The sequence below is a fragment of the Melanaphis sacchari genome, unplaced genomic scaffold (assembly GCF_002803265.2).
Source record: "Melanaphis sacchari strain LSU unplaced genomic scaffold, SCAv2.0 Contig23_pilon_pilon, whole genome shotgun sequence".
NCBI classification, from domain to species: Eukaryota; Metazoa; Arthropoda; class Insecta; order Hemiptera; family Aphididae; genus Melanaphis; species Melanaphis sacchari.
In genome coordinates this window covers 1,320,985-1,340,207 of record NW_020271114.1, presented here as the reverse complement: position 1 = coordinate 1,340,207, position 19,223 = coordinate 1,320,985, and the positions used below count along the sequence as shown (strand labels likewise).

Sequence of the window (19,223 nt, the reverse complement as noted above, 5' to 3'; positions counted from 1 at the left end):
ATATACCTTTTATTGCCGTTTATTCAACCTGTTCATTTCAAATTTAGACTACGTAATTTATAGATATAGGCTGAACAATTCTCGCTTCTCACTTTATATCAGTATTGTGTATAATATAAATAATATAATAATGAATAGTTTTATTATTAGCTACGGCCTACGAGAAAATTGAATTTGGATATCAAAAACTGATTTGTCGAAGAAAAAAAATTGTACAGACCAATTGTCTGCAAATTGAGTTTTTACGCGGGAACCAATATTTTCCTGAATCCAATTTTGTTGAAGGTGTAAGAAATATATTTTATATCAATTATATCATACATTTTAATATTTCTATCTTGGAATACTTATTTATGCAACATCATGTAACTATGTAAAATAAAAATATAATACGGGGTGGACGTTGAATTTTTTTCAACTCATCCATTTAATATTTCCTCGGTAACACTACTGTTTCCTTTTACCAGTCAACCAGCATATTATTATTTTATTTTATTCAGTAAAGATTTAAAAAAAAAATAATAGCGCATAAATACACAAGCGCACAAAATTATTTTAGTTTAGCTGATAAGCAGATAGTAATTTGAATTATTTGAGGTTATGTAAGATAAATGTGCATTGTGCATTATTTTGATTGTGCGGCGCGTGTAGTGAATGTTGTGATAGGTACCTAGTTACTATATAGTATATAGTTAGTGTTGATCACTGATTTAATTTTTCATTATAATTATTTTGAAATTTTAGATTTATACCTTACTTAAATATGATTGATTCATTCTAAAACTGTAAATTGTATTTAATTATATTACTTTGAGTTAATATAGTTTTTGTACTCAGAATTATTATCTCAAGATGGCAGAATTTGTACAGCGACGCAAAGAAGAATTGATTACTGAAGTTCCAGTACTTAATAGTCACTTTAAAAAATCTGTTGTAAAGTAAACACAAATATTTTATAAAACTTAAATTCCAATCAAATATTTACTACTATTTAATCAATATTATATATTATAAATGTAAATTGTTTATATTATGCTTATGTTATTTTATTTTATTTTATCTACAGAAATATATTGAATCAACGAGAAAAATTTGAGTACAGATTGATGCGTCGAAACAAACAAAAGTCAGATTTTACTCTTTATATAACATTTTTGAAATCAGTTATTAAGAAAGTTAAAAAAGTAATAACCTACAACAGTAGTTTTAATATTTTACTGTCAATTTTATATTATAATGTGATGTGTTATGTTAGATGGGTTCAACAACTACTGAAACATTTAAACTGATTAATCAGCACAATAACCGTATCATTGACCTTTATCGTGCGTCTCTTAAATATTTCAAAGATGATGTATCCCTCTGGAAAGAATATATAAAATTCTTGATGAAATGTGTGAGTAAAAACATTTTTTAATTTGGTATTATTATTTATATTACTAATAACAAGTATAAATATATAAATGTTTAATGAGTAAATTTAAAATTCTATTAAATGGAACACAATCACTAACAATTTTCATTCACATCTATCTTTAGATTTATTTTATTTTTTTTTTTAGAAACGATTTACATTGTTACGGACAGTTTTAAACAGTGCCTTGTTATTACATGGTCACATTTCAGATTCACTGTATGTTTTTGCAATAAGACAAGAATTTGAAGATTTAAAAAATATCCAAAAAGCAAGAGAAATGTATACTGATGGATTAAATGCACATAAGAATTCATCAAAATTATACTTTGAAGCTTTTAAATGTGAACTAGCCTATTCAGAAACCCTTACTCAAAAGGTGTTGAAATCAGGTAATACCTAGTTAAATGTACTGAAGTATTTTAATTAATAACTTCAATAAAATGTATGTGTAATTCATATTGATAATAATTGTATTAAAAATAACTATTTTTTCTGTTTAAACAGGAAAAGAGTTAAACCTAGAGGATCCTGCATTAAATGGATCTGTAGCCAAAGTAATTTTTGAATCAGCTGTAGAAAATGTGAAAAACGATACTGACCTTTACTTTAAAATGTATGAAGAGGCTGCTCAATACAATTTTTCACTAGATTTATCAAAAGAAATCAAAAAGTAATATTTTCATTTATTATTAAAACAATGTTATTAATCTAAACATTAACTTTTTACTAATTTTTAAACTTAATATTTGTTTTATCACACAAAAACTGCTATTTTTATTTTGCATTTTATAGTTAAACTCTTCAAATTAAATTTATTTTATTCAGCAAGGGAACATACCAATCATATGTATACCCATATGATGTTCTGCTATCATGACCAATTGTACTATGGCAGAATGTCATGTAGAGATAACCAAAAAAACTGATTTTTATTGGGCTACGACATGTTTTTTTCATTAGACTGTAGATATAATTGTCTTAATAAATAACAAAATAAATTTTCTAGGAAGTATTAATGTAATGTTTTAATTCAGCTTTTTTAGTGTTTACACTATTAGTATTAATTATAAATTTTAAAAAGTTATAATATCTAAAAAACAAAAAAAAACTTTCATAGAGTACTGAAATATTCTTTAGTAAAGTATATAATAGATTATATACCTAATTTGAATTGTTAGGTTAATAAATGATTAATATATTGAGTGATTTTATTAGTTTGTATGTGTTGTACCATGATAACGGATGATATGTTGACAAATGTAAATTTTAAAACATAAAAACCAAATAGTTATTCATTCAAATGTTTTAAATAGATGCACAATTGTTTCATAAGCATAATTTTGGAGTGATTAGTGGTAGTTATATACAGTATGTTTAATACATTTTTGACTTATTCGCTAAAAAGACTCAAGATATAAAAGAGTGTTGCAAATAAACACAATTTACAAAAAAAATTTCTATGTATACAATTCATTACTATAAAAATAAAATTTAACTAAATAACAAAATTCGTAGCACTATTATTAGCAGCAGTATAACAATCAATAATATTATTAATGTCAGTATGTTCATTCTGGTAGTTAATTAAAATCCAGTATATCAATACTTATTAATTTTATTTCTTAACTAAGTTTTTAGTTTAATAAAAAATATTTAAAGCATTAATAAAAATAAACAGAAATTAAGTGTAAAACAATTATTTTACTTAAACATCTAAATATCATTTTATAAGAAGTTTCAATAATAGTTTTATACAGACACTTAACATAGCTGAAAATACTACTTGGGTTTAATTGAAAAGCTGCTTCTATGGTTGCTAAATTAACTGAAAAGGATTATATTATAAAAATAATTTTTATAGTAAACACTAGGTTAATTGACAGCATAGCATTATAAGTAGCATTAAGTAAATTAAAATGTATAAACATGGTACATTTCTAAAATATTCTTTATAAAAAACTTATAGGTTTGTCAGAATTTTGGTGTTAAGTTTTTCTGGTTGTCTATATCAACTTGTATTGTAATAATACTGCTTTCTTTAAAAATATTATTAAATTTAATTTCAATTAGTTTGTTTTCTATTATTATTACTATTATATCATATTCAACACATTTCAATAATCCACTTGCTACTCAAGTAACTTACATATTAGACAATATAAATAATGTTGTTGCAAATAGCATTAATTAAACATTTACCTTTTAAAGATAATACCTGATTATTCATTCAAATATGCTTTCAAGATATAAAAATATAATCTTGAAATTTCTACCTATTTAGTTTCATAGAATGATATGTATACTATGTAGCTAATAAAATTTTTTTATAAAAAGTTAAAATTAAATAACTGAAATAATTTCAAATTATAGATTTGAAAATTATAAACAATTTGGTACAAATATGTAAAACACCCTAATATTACACTTTTAGTGTAGGAGATATCTTCTCAGAAATGTTCTTAAATTTGTTGCCTATTCTGTACTATAAATATATAAAAATTAAAAAACAATAATGTAAAAACAACTTAGAATTAACGTTTATTATTGTTATTAATAGCTGATACATAATATAGTTTTAAACAATTATAATTTAATTTTCATTGTTTTCTGAATAATAGTTGATCAAAAAAATTAACCAATATATTAATTGTATAATACACTCAATACATTATCTCTGTCTTACAAATTCAACATTTAAATATATGCTCGATATAACTAATTTAGTGATGTTTGCTTTAATATTAAAGTGAATATTTACCTAATATTTAATCTAACCTAAAAGTAAGAACATTATCTGTGTTTCTGTTCAGTTTTTTACGGTATCTTAATTTTTAAACACGTTAATATTTTATGCTAGTATACTGTTATATTTTGCATCCTTCAAACTTGGTTAAAAATTAAAATATTATGAAAACCAATGTGTAAACTCAAATAATGTTCTTACCTTTGTGTTTGATAATAGATAATTCAATTTAATATCAAAAATAACAACTTATAATTTATTTTAATAAAAGCCAATTTTGTTTATTGTACATTTAAAAAACAACACATGTATGTATGATGTCCTTTTCAGACAAAATAATATTCTTGTATTATTGTATTTTTTCAGTTTCATGTTGAATACATTTAGTAAGGATCCAAATTATTGGGATACTTTAGCTACAAATGAACTATTAAAAAATACTAACAATTCAGAAAAATTTAAAATTACGTATGAACTCATTTATAAATTATTAGTGTTAAAACTTTAGTTAACATTTTTAGTTAAATGTTTTAACATTTTTTTTTTAGAAAATGCCTTGATAGATATAATGCTGCATTATCAATAATTGATACAGACGAGATGTGGGACAAGTATTTGACCACTATATTAAAAATAACATCTGATACCCAAAATACAGAAATTTATAAAAGAAATTTACTTAGACAATCTATGTATAATGCTCACAAGAAAAATAAATTGAAACCAAAACATTATATTGAATGGGTAAGATATTTAAATTATGTTTCTATGAAACTTTTCATTTTATTTACTATTTTTTTTCACTTTTGTTTAGATAAATAAGTCAAAAAGTTCTATGACAAAAGAAATTTTAGATTGGGCCATCGAAGCATATCCAAATGACACAAGTATCTTAGAAATTAATATAAAAAATAAATTAACCGATACAGATGAACTAATTGCTTACAAATTACTTGAACATAACGTTGATAAAATTTCTCCAAATTTATGGCTTACTATTGTTGAACATTTTTCAAATAAACCACTGATAAGTGATATTTTCTGTATGATATTTGGAGATAAATCTGTTTGTTCCGATGAAGTTAAAGGAAAACTTGGACATGAGTATTTGTTATGGTTAAGCAAAAACAAGTCATTAGATAATGCTCGAAATACATATAATAAATTGATCATGAGCAACAGTTGTGATGCAAGTCTTTGCAAGACTATGGTTACTCTAGAAACCGAACAACAGAAAGTAGACATCAACAAAACCAGGCAGCATTTTACATTAGCATGCATGCAGTTTGGTAAAACTAATATTGGTTAGTTGACACTATTTATTTTTTTTTTAATTTTATTATTGTTACTGTATTTAAAAAAGTATTATTTTTTTCCTATAGATTTGTGGATGGAAAGAATTTACTTTGAGCTAAAATATGGGTCACCAAAACTTGTTTCCAGTACATATCATCAAGCGGTAACAACTTTGAATAATGAGGAGTCTGATCAATTTGTTGAACAATATGCATCAAATGCTTCTAAATTTATGACAATTTGTAAAATATGATAAATAATATTTGCATTAATAAAAAATGTTATACGGTATAAGATTATAGCTTAAAGATAATTCATTCAAAACAATAATATTTATAATTGTTGATATAGAACTTCCTTATGTATTCCTTTGGATTTTTTCTTCATTATTTGTTTTTGCCATCTAAAAATTTACATTTAAATTTTTAACCAATATATTTTATTACCTTTAATTTTTATCTATACTTTATTACCTGTAAAATGTATAAGCACAGCACCACGTGCCTACACATAATGCTGAAATAAGTGTTGTACATATCAAAATGATCATTGTTGATGAACTATTTTGGAATAACATTTTTATGATAGGATCTTGCATTATTTGGGTCCATCTGGTTGATAGTCCAATCACTAAATTTTGAATAACAGCTTGTATTCATTGATAGACATTTATAAAATAGATTTTACATACCTTTAATTTCCATTGCGTTTGTGACCCATGTGCTATTAATTTCAGTGCTCTTGACAACGCATTTCCAAATGCCTTGGAAATGTTTATTTTCTATGGTTATTGTATCTACATCAATCTACAGAATTAACAGGAATGAATTTATTGATTTATGTTATATTATTATATGTAGTAGTACCGATGCAAGGGAATTAACTCCATAATTTTTAATTACATAACTGTCGTTAACGAGCCATTCTTGGGACAACCTGTTAAATAAATAACTCAGTGTAACTGCGTTACATTGCACTCTTACTACATCTCCTATGTATACAGATTTGGGTTTGTCATAAATAGCCACTGCAAACAGTTTCAACACGATTCTTTCAGATTTTGGTGGCTCTGCCACAAATACATATACTCCTGAATCATGAACTGTGCACGAGCTTATGACTGCAATAAGCATACAAAAAATCATTACACTATACCTATGCATAGAAGACATTTCTAACACCTTAAATAATATATTATGTAACGCTTTAATTTTAATTTGGATTATATTATGTGGTACAGTCGTATAGATTAAGTACCTACCTTCCTACCCGATTGAATTAAAACCAAAATTAAATCGGCTCATCGGTTGCAAAAAAAAAAAATAAATAATATACTTTACTATAACCAGTTGTTGAATAGTGATTAAATATTTTTACCACTTATAAATTTAATTATTTAATCTATGCTGTATGAATGTACGATTGATTATACTTATTTTTTTCAAGAAAATGTATAAATAATTAGTAAATTTTTTTTTTAGTTTTATTTTTACCAAAACAGATGCACTTATAACGCTCTAATCAAAGAATCAAAGTGTACGTTGAGTTGCCTACTTAATCGTGAATTCGGAATATGAACTAATATAAAGATTTAAAACAACATGTGCAATGCACGCTTGTTTCCAAATACCTACCGTATTTGAATATTAATTGATGGTGCAAAATGAAGTTTAAATTTCAGACACGGCTCAAAAGAACACCGATAATAAATTTTTAAAACATTCTTCAGGCTCGAAATTTGACGCATGTCATGGTCAGAGCCGAATTATGGTTTTTACTGTTTTTAGGGTCGTAAGCAAATATGCATACAAATAGCCTATACATCGTCTTCAACCCTTTAAAAAAATGAATTAAATTTTCGACTATTTATTAGGTACTAAACATGTTATATTTTACACAAATTAATTTAAAAATAAAATAATAAATAGTAAATTTACATTAAAATACTATGTTTAAAAAAATGTAATTACCCATTAATTGTCACTATTATTATGTATTACATAATTTGAAAAACATAATAATCGTACCTATATGTACGTATATAACTTATCATAAAACCATAGCTATGAAAACAAATATTTTTATTTCATATTTAAAATATTAAAATTTTTAGTTTTTTTTTTTTTTAAATTTAGGACAAATTATTTTTGGGCCGTAAACAATTGCTTATTTTGCCTACCCTTTGATCCACCTCCGGTCGTGATGATATAGTCAGAATCAATCACACCGAAAACGAACTTCGATGAAAAATGGACAGGACATATTATAAAGTACGCCACACAATAATTCACAGGCATAACAATGATGATATATAATATGAGTAGTGAGTACCGTAAATCTATTACAATGTCTTTTACCCAAAGTGCATCTTTCGTCTTCGCCGTCTGCGACCTTTGACGTCACGATCTTGCCGTTTCGCAGCCAACTGAACCGAGCGCGCGGCGAATCGGCCCGGACGGCGTCCACGGTCGCCGGGTCGCACAACATCGTCAACCGGTCGCCGACCGCGGCCACCGCGTTGTGCGGCCGGCCGGCCAGCGACCGTCGCACCGCGGCCGCCGTCTTGCCGGACACCTGTCCGCACTCGTGTTGATTGCACGGGCCGACTGCCGTGGCCGGCCCGGGACACGGCCTGCCCGACACGTTTGGCCTGGGACTGTCGCACCGCCTGCTCCGCACTCCCGTCCCGCCGCCGCAAGATTTCGTGCACCGCTCCCACTCGCCCCACTCGCCCCAGCCACCGTCCCTGGGCGGGCCGTCCACGTCCGGCAGCCGCCTCCACGGCTCGTCGCAGTTCACCGTCCATTCGGTCCGACCGCCGCCCCGGTTGGCCACCGAAAAGTAACGGACCAGCAGCGGCCGTTCCCGGTCCACGGTCCAATGCCGCACATGAACGCCGCCACAGTCCATTCGCAATGCGCTCTCGTTCCAACTGCACAATGACTTTACGAGTCAAATTGGTATAGATTTGTAGTGGCGTGATCGTGGTCGGAGACACTTACTCCTGAAAGTTTTGCTACGAGGGGGGGGGGGGAGGATTTAAAAAAAAACCAAATATTTTTCCTCGTATTTTATTTTAAAAAGTGTTTCTCCCGTTGTATAACATATTTACGTCATTCCGACATATTATATTATCGCATTATCTGGATTAAAAAAATGTATTTATTTATATTTTCAACGTTTCAATGGATAGGAAACAGAGTAAAACTGTATGAATAATACAACATGAATCAAAAACACAAAAAAACGTTTAAACTAAAGATACAACTGTCTTAATATAAAAATTAAAAGAGTTGGAAAATAAATTAACGTCAAAGAAATTATTAATACAGCGCATAACGCAATCGCGGGGCACACCTCGCAATGTTATTTGCGTAGAAATTTATTTTAAAAGCGCACGGATTCTTTGAATTAAAGAATGGAACGGATAAAGGTAATTGAAACAACAAATCGGAAGAGCCAATTGACCCATGTAATAATTTATAATCAAATAAAAGATCGACCCATCTTTTCCTACTTACGAACAATTTAATTTAGGTATACGGCACTTTCACATCGAGTAGAGTGGAGAGATTCTTAAGTAGGTAATTATTATTAATTCCGTTTAATCGTTCAATAAAATATGTTAATTGGTGTGGATACCAAACAAGTAATAACCAAACCCAACCTCAAAAGAATTCTGGTCCAATTGCCAGGCGTGAATATTGCACCGGTTTTGGACTCATACTCTCCGAGCGATTTCTTCGGTCGTTTCCTCTCGTCCCACAATACCGCTCGACCACCGTCAATTTCCAGCACGTGCCTTTCGCTAAGTTTCCGGCTCATTAACGCGATACACGTTACACCTGCCACAAACAATGCATACAACTATGTGTTATAATTGGAAATCAGAATAGATAATCTATGTATACACTAAAGTCTAAGGTAGATAAATATACGTACGTTTCGCCAGCATTACCTATTTTCTTATATTTTTTATAAGAATGAAAGCCAATTATAGAGTATAGATATTTTGATGATGAACGATCAGAATTAAATCAAATGTGGTATTTATTAACTATGTGATTTATAATTACCAGTATGTTTCACGCGGAAAACGATTTCGGGCTTGGTACTCGTCAGACTTTTGTTTGACCGGACATTTATCGGTAAAAAAATGGAAAAATTCTGAGACTCAGAACTATGAATGAGACAATCTATGACAAAATATGATGAAAACGATATAGAAAAAAAAACATAATAGTATTATACACGTAGGTACGTAACAATATGAAATTAAAACATTTTCTTTCTAATATTCGATGGAACCATAAAAGTATTACAAATCTATGTAAAAATATTCATTATTTTACTGATTTTGATCGCTATATATATCGTATACACATAATAAAATAATATAATGTTCAAACGTGTCTGTTATACATAAACATCCATCGATTTCTTTTTTTTTTTTTTTATTTAATTTTACACCTCGATATTCTTTTATAGTTTTAAGAACGTATAATTAATACTAATTAGTAATTATTATATTGATGCAATTATCAGTTAATCGTCTCGAAACAATAATTTTCCCGAAAACACTTTCATTCTGTCCGGTCTTCGAACATTTTCTTTTTTCACACGTCATACCTTTCGATAGTGTCTCCGCCAACCTGCAGTATATGTACGTACCTTCTTCCGTCGGGAATCGAGCGGCCACGTAACCACGGCTAGTTATCGCGGACAGTCCTACGAACGCGATGCGTCCACCGCCGCCGTCGCCGCCGGTGCTGTTACTGAATGTCCAACCGAATATCCGTCCACCGGTAACCGTGCTCATCGTGACGGTCGTCGCTGCCTGGCCGTCTTCACCGCGGTCGTCGTCGTCCAACCGGAACAGCAACTCCGTCCACCGGCTGGCCATCAACAGGTGCGGGTATACGATTTCGTCGTCGGCGGCGGCCGCTGCGGCCGGACGCGGTTCTCCGTTCCGGCCCGTCGACCGGAACAACTTGATCTTTTCGTCGCCGTCCGCGCCCACTTGGACCAGATCGTACGACGACGCGCGACCGGATCGGCGGAAGCGCACCGACACGCCCTCGCGGACGCCCGGCGCCCACCGCTTGAGCCGCATCCGCAGGCCCGGTTGACCTCTCCAATCGGGCGACACGTGCATCCAGTGAACGCCGTCGCCACCGATCAGCAGTGTATCTGCACCGCCGCCGTCATCGTCGTCCGAACACCCGGGTATGTCGCATGAGTCTGTTTCGGCGACACCGCCGACACGACACCAAGCGCCTGTTGGTTCTCTGGTCGGGTTCCGGCAGTAGTTGGACGCCGCGAACGCCGACCCGTCCGGAAACGCGTAACCCGCGCTCGTGTGTAACGCCTGCAGCGAGAACGGCCACCCGCCGGGTTTTCGCCACCGCGGAAATCGGTAAACGTTTTGGTTAGGTTGGGCAACTACACCGTATACCAGTTACAGAGTGTGTCTACCTATAGTGTCGCTAAAACCCATTGTCCATTCGATTGTGGTGCGTAAGTTATTTGTTTATATTGTTTTTATTTTTTTTTTAGTTAACGTGCTCGACAAGCAGTTTTAACACGGCGTATGAACGATTACAGTATTAAAATAACTTGAATCGTTGAAAAAATTATCATGATGACAGATTCGTTTGAAACGTGTAGGTACTTAAGTGTTCAATACAAACAAAAGAACGCCAGAGAACCGAATTAAAGATTATAAAATAGATATTGGAATGGTATCATAGTTCGGCAAATAACTAACTAATCGAATTTCACCGTAAGTCTACGCAATTCGTATAAAATATTATAATGTGTGCAGATATAATACATCGACTTACCCATTTCAAGCATGTGCGGTTTGATACGGTCACGTTGAGCTTTCCCACGTAGTCTGTCGCAATTCCTGTCACGCTGCATCCTGTAAATACCCACAACGCGTTATTACGATACAATATTTGATGAGAATTTTGCTGTGATTACTCATCGAAATTAGATTAGAAGAGCCGTGGCATTACGAAATTATTATATGGAATTATTATGGCATGTATTCTTGATTTTTAAAAGTTCCCACGAACATAGTGCAAAAATAAGACTTTAAAAGAACAATACAAACTCGTATATAATATAAAGGTCCGTTTACAATTAATATTTTTAGAGGGATGTTTTATAAATTTGAAAAATTTCGAGGCCTATAGAAATTTAATGCACATATTCATCCAATGGAAGTTAAATTAATGTCGTGAATTAAAACTAAAATTAATGAAAATTACTTTTAATTCATTATCAAATTTTATAATTTTAAAAATACATTTTTTGTCTGTATGTAGACCAGATAAATTTATCCTCTACGAGCTGATGTTTGATGACCTCGGTTGCATACAATTATGATGTATCATACTATGCTATTATCTGATCGATAATCATCATAACACTAACACGTCATAAGTGAAGTCTACATCAGGTGATTTTTTTGTTTACTATATGTATCTACTATGACTGCCAATAATATCATTATATTGTTATAAGTTATAACAAATATTGTTTTTGAAATTCTTATTGGATCGAAGACCATGTATTTTAAATTTACATTGACATGTCCTTTTTTTAGAATTCTAAAATATTTTTGGAGTTAGTATGCTAATTAAAACGAGGATAGTATAATAATCTATTTCTAAAGTCCATATCATACTAATCCAGTGGCGTATCCAGGGGGGGGGAGCACGGGGGCCATGGCCCCCCCCCTCGTTGGCCTTATTTACTAGATTTTGTTTTAAAGATTTAAATTTATTTGTATACATGAACGCATACTACAATAATACTCTTATACCAGCATTACATACACTTATAATTTTGTTGAGATTAACCCGTTTTTATTATTAAATTACTATTACTATTTATTATTATGTATATATATATTAACTTAATGACTGACTGAAATATAAACAAATTATTTGCACTATAAACATTAAATATTTGGTTTAGTTTTTTTTTTGTTTTTGGTAATAGGTAGTATATATGGTAAAATTTTAGACAGTGTGTGCCCCTCCCCTAAAAAAAATCCTGGATACGCCACTGTACTAATCATATTATTTATTGTAAAGATAATTATTTTCTTCGAAAAAATTACACAAATTAGAAAAACAACGACTGGTTTTTTATCGCCCAACTCAATTGTGCAAAATATTTTACATTTATTTTTTTTACATCACATTCCCCAAGCACTTACTTGTATTTCGACATTTTCGGATACGGCACGATCGCTTTTCGACCACCGTGCTCTCTCGACCACCGACGACTATGTAACAATACGGTCCATTCGGATCTTTAGTCGGATTCCGGCAATAATTTTTAGCTTTTGCGTAACTTTGATCTATTAATGATCTCTCCTTAATCAACTTGTCAACGAAAATAACATTTTTATTTCAATGATAATGTTATTACTTATTTTATATAATATAGTAATTATCCTACTATGGGGTGTAGGCCTGTTTATTCGAACATAATTTCAAACTTACTTTACGTACTGACGAAATGTTCCAGGGGACGCATGGATCTCCGTTTTCGGTGATCCATTGAGTTCCGCGATAGTTTTCGCTCAATTCCGATATCACACATTCAGGCAATGCTGCCTCGGGAAGCGGGTAAACTATAACAAACAAAATAATTTTTGTTAGTTCACCCGAGATATTTATAATACCGCTAATTCGTAATACCTAACAAAAAGATTATTTTGTATTTTAAATTGAGAACACTATATCTAATAAAAGGTAAATTCTATTACATTACGACTAAACGTATAACAATTATTATTGTATAACATAATAATCATAGAAATGTATAACATACATTTAAAATTAATAATTTAATTTTAACTAACAATAATAAATAATTAGAAAATGTGTTAAAATAAAATTGATAAAAATACTGTTTTGTTTAGATGTTGAAAAAAGTCACACATTTGACACTATCGGTTTGAAATTATTGGTCAGATAATTTAATAAGTGTTTTTATTATTATTTATTTTTTATAATTTGTTTGAAAAATGTTGATACTCTTAATACTTTAATTTTTAAGCCTCTCAAAGAATTATCCGTAGGTAGTGGATAAGGACGATTAATTTTTAATGAATGGATTGGAATGCCAAATGGCACATTATTAAATGGTCTATTATTGATCAGTGAATCAAAATCTTATATTATACAAATAAATTGCATAATTCCCGCTACAAATCGAAGGTTGACATAATGTCTATAAAACGGCGTATTGTGTGCATACATTCTGGTCCACTACAATACAGCGTCCAGTGGGCGACGGTTTTTGATCCAATGGCGAACCAATGAAAAAATCTCAATTTAAAGTCCGTTATGTTAAACATGATCGTAGGATTCTTTTCACGTTCGTTTATAGCTTGTATTTGTAATGTTTTGTCCACAATTCTATAAGCAAAAGGCTGTATACAATACACTTACGAGTTACATTTAGTTAAACCATAATCCGCATAAACGCTTCAATAAAAATATTAGTAATACAAAAAAAAAGCCAAAATGCAAAGCCCCAAAAATCTGTTGTACTTTTATATCTTTTTAACAAGTTAATAAATGTATAAATCAATAATTCGAAGTTCGAGGGACAAATTCGAATTTGTGAAATTAGTGGTCGAGTTGTGAGTTTAGTTACTGAAAATTAACAGTAGAGTAACTGATAAACTCAAACTATAATTACTTTGATAATGTAGTATGTATACATTTAATTGTTTAAAGCAGTAAAGTATATGGATTTAAAAATTTCTTTTTAATAAGAAAATATTCTATATAATTCAGATTTATGTTAATTGTAAAAAATATATAATATTTTAAATAAAATACATAATCTTGTATTGATGCCATCTCCAATAAGATATTACATCTATTTTGTAAGTCTGATTAAAAATCACTTGTTCTTCACTATTTGATTTCCCAATATAAATGATTTTTATTTCCTGGATAGGTTGAGCTGCAAACTCTATCTGAGATAACAAAATAAATAAATCAGAGATAATAAAATTAATTTAAAAATAAATAGGCAAATAGGTTACCGCTTTCCTATACATTAGAGTAAAGTGAGTTACTATTATGGGTGTGTTAAATTTAAATTTAAAATTCAAGATTGAAAAACTCATAAAAACCTTGCATTCAACTTAAAATTCTTAAGTATAAAAACAAAAAAATTTTATGAATTTCTAACTACAAAAAGTTTGGTAATTTTTTCAGTTTGTATACATTTTGTAAAAAAAATTTAACTTTAAACGCTTAAAGAAAATTTTTGTGATGATAGATTTTCAATTTTTTTTTTCTTTGAAAATAAATAACTTATGAGAAGCATTGTATTGTATTTTTAAAAATGTATACACGATGAATAATTTTCAATCAATATTTTTAAAAAGAAATTAAGAATCATTGTATCATCAATCATTATTTTTCATAAAATAGACACTTAATAAATAGTATTATTATTTATGAGATATTATGAGTAAATTTTGGTTTTAAATGTGCAATGTACAGTATAAGACTCAGATTCCTTTTAAATTAAACGGAATATTACGGGAAATAAAAAAGAAAATTGTAAGTTAATGTTGGCAAAGTTGGGCTTATCAATGTATTTGATTATAACTTTAAATTATATAATAATGAAAAATGTTATAATGTTAATAAAATATTGTGACTAACTACTAGACGTGGCGTTTGCCTGGTTGATGCGGTGTAATACGTGACAGACGCCGATATCACAGCCCGGACGGAAAACGACAACTCGGAAGTGGAAACGATGGATTTCTTCAACGGGAATATCCTGTAAACGTCTTGGCTATTAGTCACGTGCTCTTCCTGTCCTACGAAATCAAAAACAAGACGCACCATGCGTGCAATATTCTCGTGGAATGCATTCAAAATATCATACAATATATTTATACATATTATACACGAAATACAGTCAGTGACGAATCCAGAAAATTTACCATTCGAAGTTAAATGAAACTTAAAATATATTAATTTACAAGACATCGAAAAATTATCGTTTAATTTAAATAGACACGTTTAATTTACTCGCTACTCACTGATTACCGGTGTTAATATATAGGTTACATAAGTAAGAAAAAATCGTTATGGATCCATCATTGTAGCGATGGATAGCACGATAAGACATTTACCAGCCGTTCGCAAGTCACAGTGTGCAAATCGTACGGCCACCGAGTGACCACCACTGAAGCTTAAATATGCCACCGGTGATAGAGTGACGTTCAGTTCAAAGTTTGATACCTCTTTGGCAGCACCTGGATTTCCGGCCGTCAGTACGACAAATCCGTTCCGCCACGACACGTCCACGCGAACGATTTCCGCAGTTCCGGACTTGGCAAACACGTCGACTGGTATCGGCACCTCGAACCCGTCACCAGACGAACCGGTTGGGTACGCGGTTAACGACACCCGGAACAAGGGTTGAACCGTCCGGATCATCGCTGGATCCCAAGTCTTGAGCTCGAAACTCGCGAAACCGCCACCGCCGCTGTCTTCGTCGTCCTTTGAGGTCAACATCGCGGTGTAATGTCTATGGTCCGACGACCCACCACCGTTAATGAATGTCCAGTGGCAAACGCCGTCGTCGCAACCAGAAATGTCGCAATAATCCGAAACGGTGGCCCCATCCACGGATGCGTAACACCACGGGCCACCCGGGTCGCCCGTTGGGTTTCGACATCGGTTCCCAGCCGCTGACCGGCTACCGTCTGGGAATTTTGAATCAACCGCGGACGAGTCTTCCACGTTTGACCACTTGGAACACGCGTAACCAGACTTGGTCACGTTTACGTTACCACCGTACTCCACCCCCGGACCAGTCAACCGGCACTCTGTATTAAATATTAATTAGGTATTACAATATTATATATAAAATACAATATACATCATGATCACATTCGAAACCGTAAACATTTAGATGTCCATAAAGTTGACCTTCTTCCCTATCCGACTATGTCCGATTGATTCGAAAATTGTTTAAATATTTTGTAAATTAATTGCAAATTGATTTTTAAAATCTTTAAATCAAAGTGAGGGAAATTTTACAAGTCGAGGGGCTGTGTGGAGTTGTTTTCCCATAACAATTTTTAGCTTATGACATTTTAATGACTTATATTTGTAAATTTTAAAAATTAATTTGTGATTGTTTGCGATTAATTTTCAAAATATTTACATAATTTTCAAATCAATCGTACACAATCGAGGGACCAACTCCACAGACGTAATATGCAAACATGTAGTAGGTAAATTAAAATCATAGCATTTTCATTATAATTATTACATTCTACTATATGTTTTCTGTTCTAGAAACACACTGAAAAGTGAAAATATTTAGATATTAAAGCAGTCAATGTTGTATTAATATTTTATTAAAATCATAGACTACGTTGAGTACGTGAACCTTATTTTTTATAAAAACGATCATAATTTATAAAACTTAATCGTAAAAAATGATACCGTTACGTCACCGCATTTTACTTTTTACATAACACAAAGGCACGGCACATAATTCCACCGGACTATCCACGTTGTAAGTGTAACACCAGAGATCATCTCGGGTTCCGTTCGGGTTGCGGCAAAAGTTCTTGGCCGACACCCTAGATCCGTCTGCAAAATTTGAATCAGACTCGATCTAAGATCGACATTGATCCATTACCACATAATACAATATCGAGTAATAACCATAAAATATTATTTATGCCTATGTAGGAAAATATAGGCTGTAAGATTAAATAGTAATTAGTTGCATGCCATGTAACAATTACTATTAATGTAATTTAACCAAATGATATTTATAATTTATAATTTGTAATAAGTTTGGTCATTTTTAAGCAACCTCATTATATAGTTCGTTATGATTTTTTCTATAATAACTTTGAATAAAAGATACGTTTTTTTTTTTTTTTTATTACATATTGAAATCATTTGCTTAAATTACTACTTTAAGATCTTTTATAAATAAATTAAAAAAAAGAACAGTTTATTAATAAAAATGTGCTATTACCAACATTCAATTCTTAAGATTATTGATTACCCAGATATCACATAGTAAAAAAAATTTAACGAGTTATATAAAAAAGGATTATGTTGGTAAATATCTTGTTTAAAGTGCCTTCTGTAAAATTATATTTTTGCGGGTTACGACACTTGGCCTTTTAACCATCGATATATGTCACGTATAATATTGTGATGATATTAATTTTATTACGTCTTGATTTTTAAATAATGAAATATTGTATGATATTATAAACATCGTTTGAAAGTTGATTTTTTCAACAAAAAAAATATCGATACAATTAATATTTATTGTATATTAATATTTTTAAGTTTTGACAGGATAATTTTATCATAAGTTCTAATAAAGTAACTTTTATTTATTATTATCATCCATATACTATACAATATTTTATAAATACGAAAATAACTAAAATAAACTTAATTAAAGAATAGTTACGTAAATTTATTGCCGAATAATGAAATTTTATAAAAAATACCGGCATTAAAAAATTATGTCACAATAGTAGAATGAAATATTGTAAAATATCTGTCAGTGGATAATTTAATAGATACTGAAAATGTCATCTAATAACCTATAGAATTATCCTGAACAACTTGGAATTATTTGCAAAAATACCTATTATAAAATAATGTGAAAGCTCGGTGTTCCGATTTTCCTAATGTGAAATCTTGATACATCCAGATTGTATAACGATACACATATTTTACAAGTAACACATATGAACCAAAATATTGTTATGGTTAGTTGTACGAATTTAGCGAAGAAAGTCTTCTAACCTCACAAATCCCAATTAAAAGACTGTAATTTCCACTAAAAATTGTTTTTGGAATGATCATTGATCATAAAATAAAGCTCAAGAGAAAACCATGAAGCTGAAAACCCGTGTTTTTATTGACAGCTCTATGTGGCGTGTTCACAAATATCCGACGGCTTTATCCTAATCATAAAACCTTTATGTCCTTGTAAAACAAGGCATGACTATAAACGTTGTTTATAGAACTATAATGGATTAAAATCTAATAATACATTATTATTTATTAATATTTTAAATAATTTAAAAAAATGTAGTTTTTAATATTTTTCAAATAAAGTTTGTCATATTATGGAAAAATAATAGATAACACATTTATATCCATTGACCATTGTATACGTAATAGGTACCTGTGTTTACCCATAGACTATAATAATTAATAGTCTTAAATATGCATAGTATTAGTATACTACTAAAATTACTAACGTTTACTCGTCATAACAAAACTACTGATATTTGAGCAAAGCTACGATACATGCATGTAGATATATATATATTTCCTATATACGTGGATAAATAAAAGGATAAAATAGCAAATCGTCTAAAAATGCTGCGTATGTATTATATTCTTACTCCGATCGAATTCCACGGTCGACACAACGACTTGAACTTAGTGATAAACACGTTGCCCCGATATTCGATTCCGGAATGGGTTAATTTACATTTACGGACATTTAATTTAGCTGTGAAACAACGATGTCCGATCGAAACGCACGTCAAAGCGACAAAGAACAATTTTACCGCATTCATTTTCGAAAATAAAATTTTGTTATTTTTACACAATTTTAAAATTGATTGAAAAAGTAATTAAGTCTTGAGAATTTCGTCGACGAATATTACGATAATGTGACAATTCGAAATTTAATAACATAAATATTTAT

The 19,223-nt window shown here is 30.8% G+C and overlaps 1 protein-coding gene across 1 annotated transcript; it reads left to right on the top strand.

The window, feature by feature from the left end:
• Positions 1 to 680: 680 nt before the first annotated feature.
• On the top strand, positions 681 to 5,750 carry LOC112594607 (U3 small nucleolar RNA-associated protein 6 homolog). Its single transcript, XM_025339490.1, has 9 exons — positions 681 to 938; positions 1,067 to 1,184; positions 1,256 to 1,396; positions 1,563 to 1,806; positions 1,922 to 2,087; positions 4,527 to 4,628; positions 4,709 to 4,904; positions 4,975 to 5,464; positions 5,543 to 5,750. Exons 1-9 carry the CDS (start codon positions 853 to 855, stop codon positions 5,707 to 5,709), a joined length of 1,710 nt encoding a protein of 569 aa, XP_025195275.1. The 5' UTR covers positions 681 to 852; the 3' UTR covers positions 5,710 to 5,750.
• Positions 5,751 to 19,223: the final 13,473 nt, after the last annotated feature.

What these genes read in the sequence shown, in the direction of transcription:
- LOC112594607 (XM_025339490.1), top strand. Translation starts at nt 853, where the DNA reads ATGGCAGAATTTGTACAGCGACGCAAAGAAGAATTGATTACTGAAGTT. An exon ending in TTATTAAGAAAGTTAAAAAA is followed by an intron (nt 1,185 to 1,255) that starts GTAATAACCTAC and finishes GTGTTATGTTAG; the next exon opens with ATGGGTTCAACAACTACTGA. An exon ending in CAAAACATTATATTGAATGG is followed by an intron (nt 4,905 to 4,974) that starts GTAAGATATTTA and finishes ACTTTTGTTTAG; the next exon opens with ATAAATAAGTCAAAAAGTTC.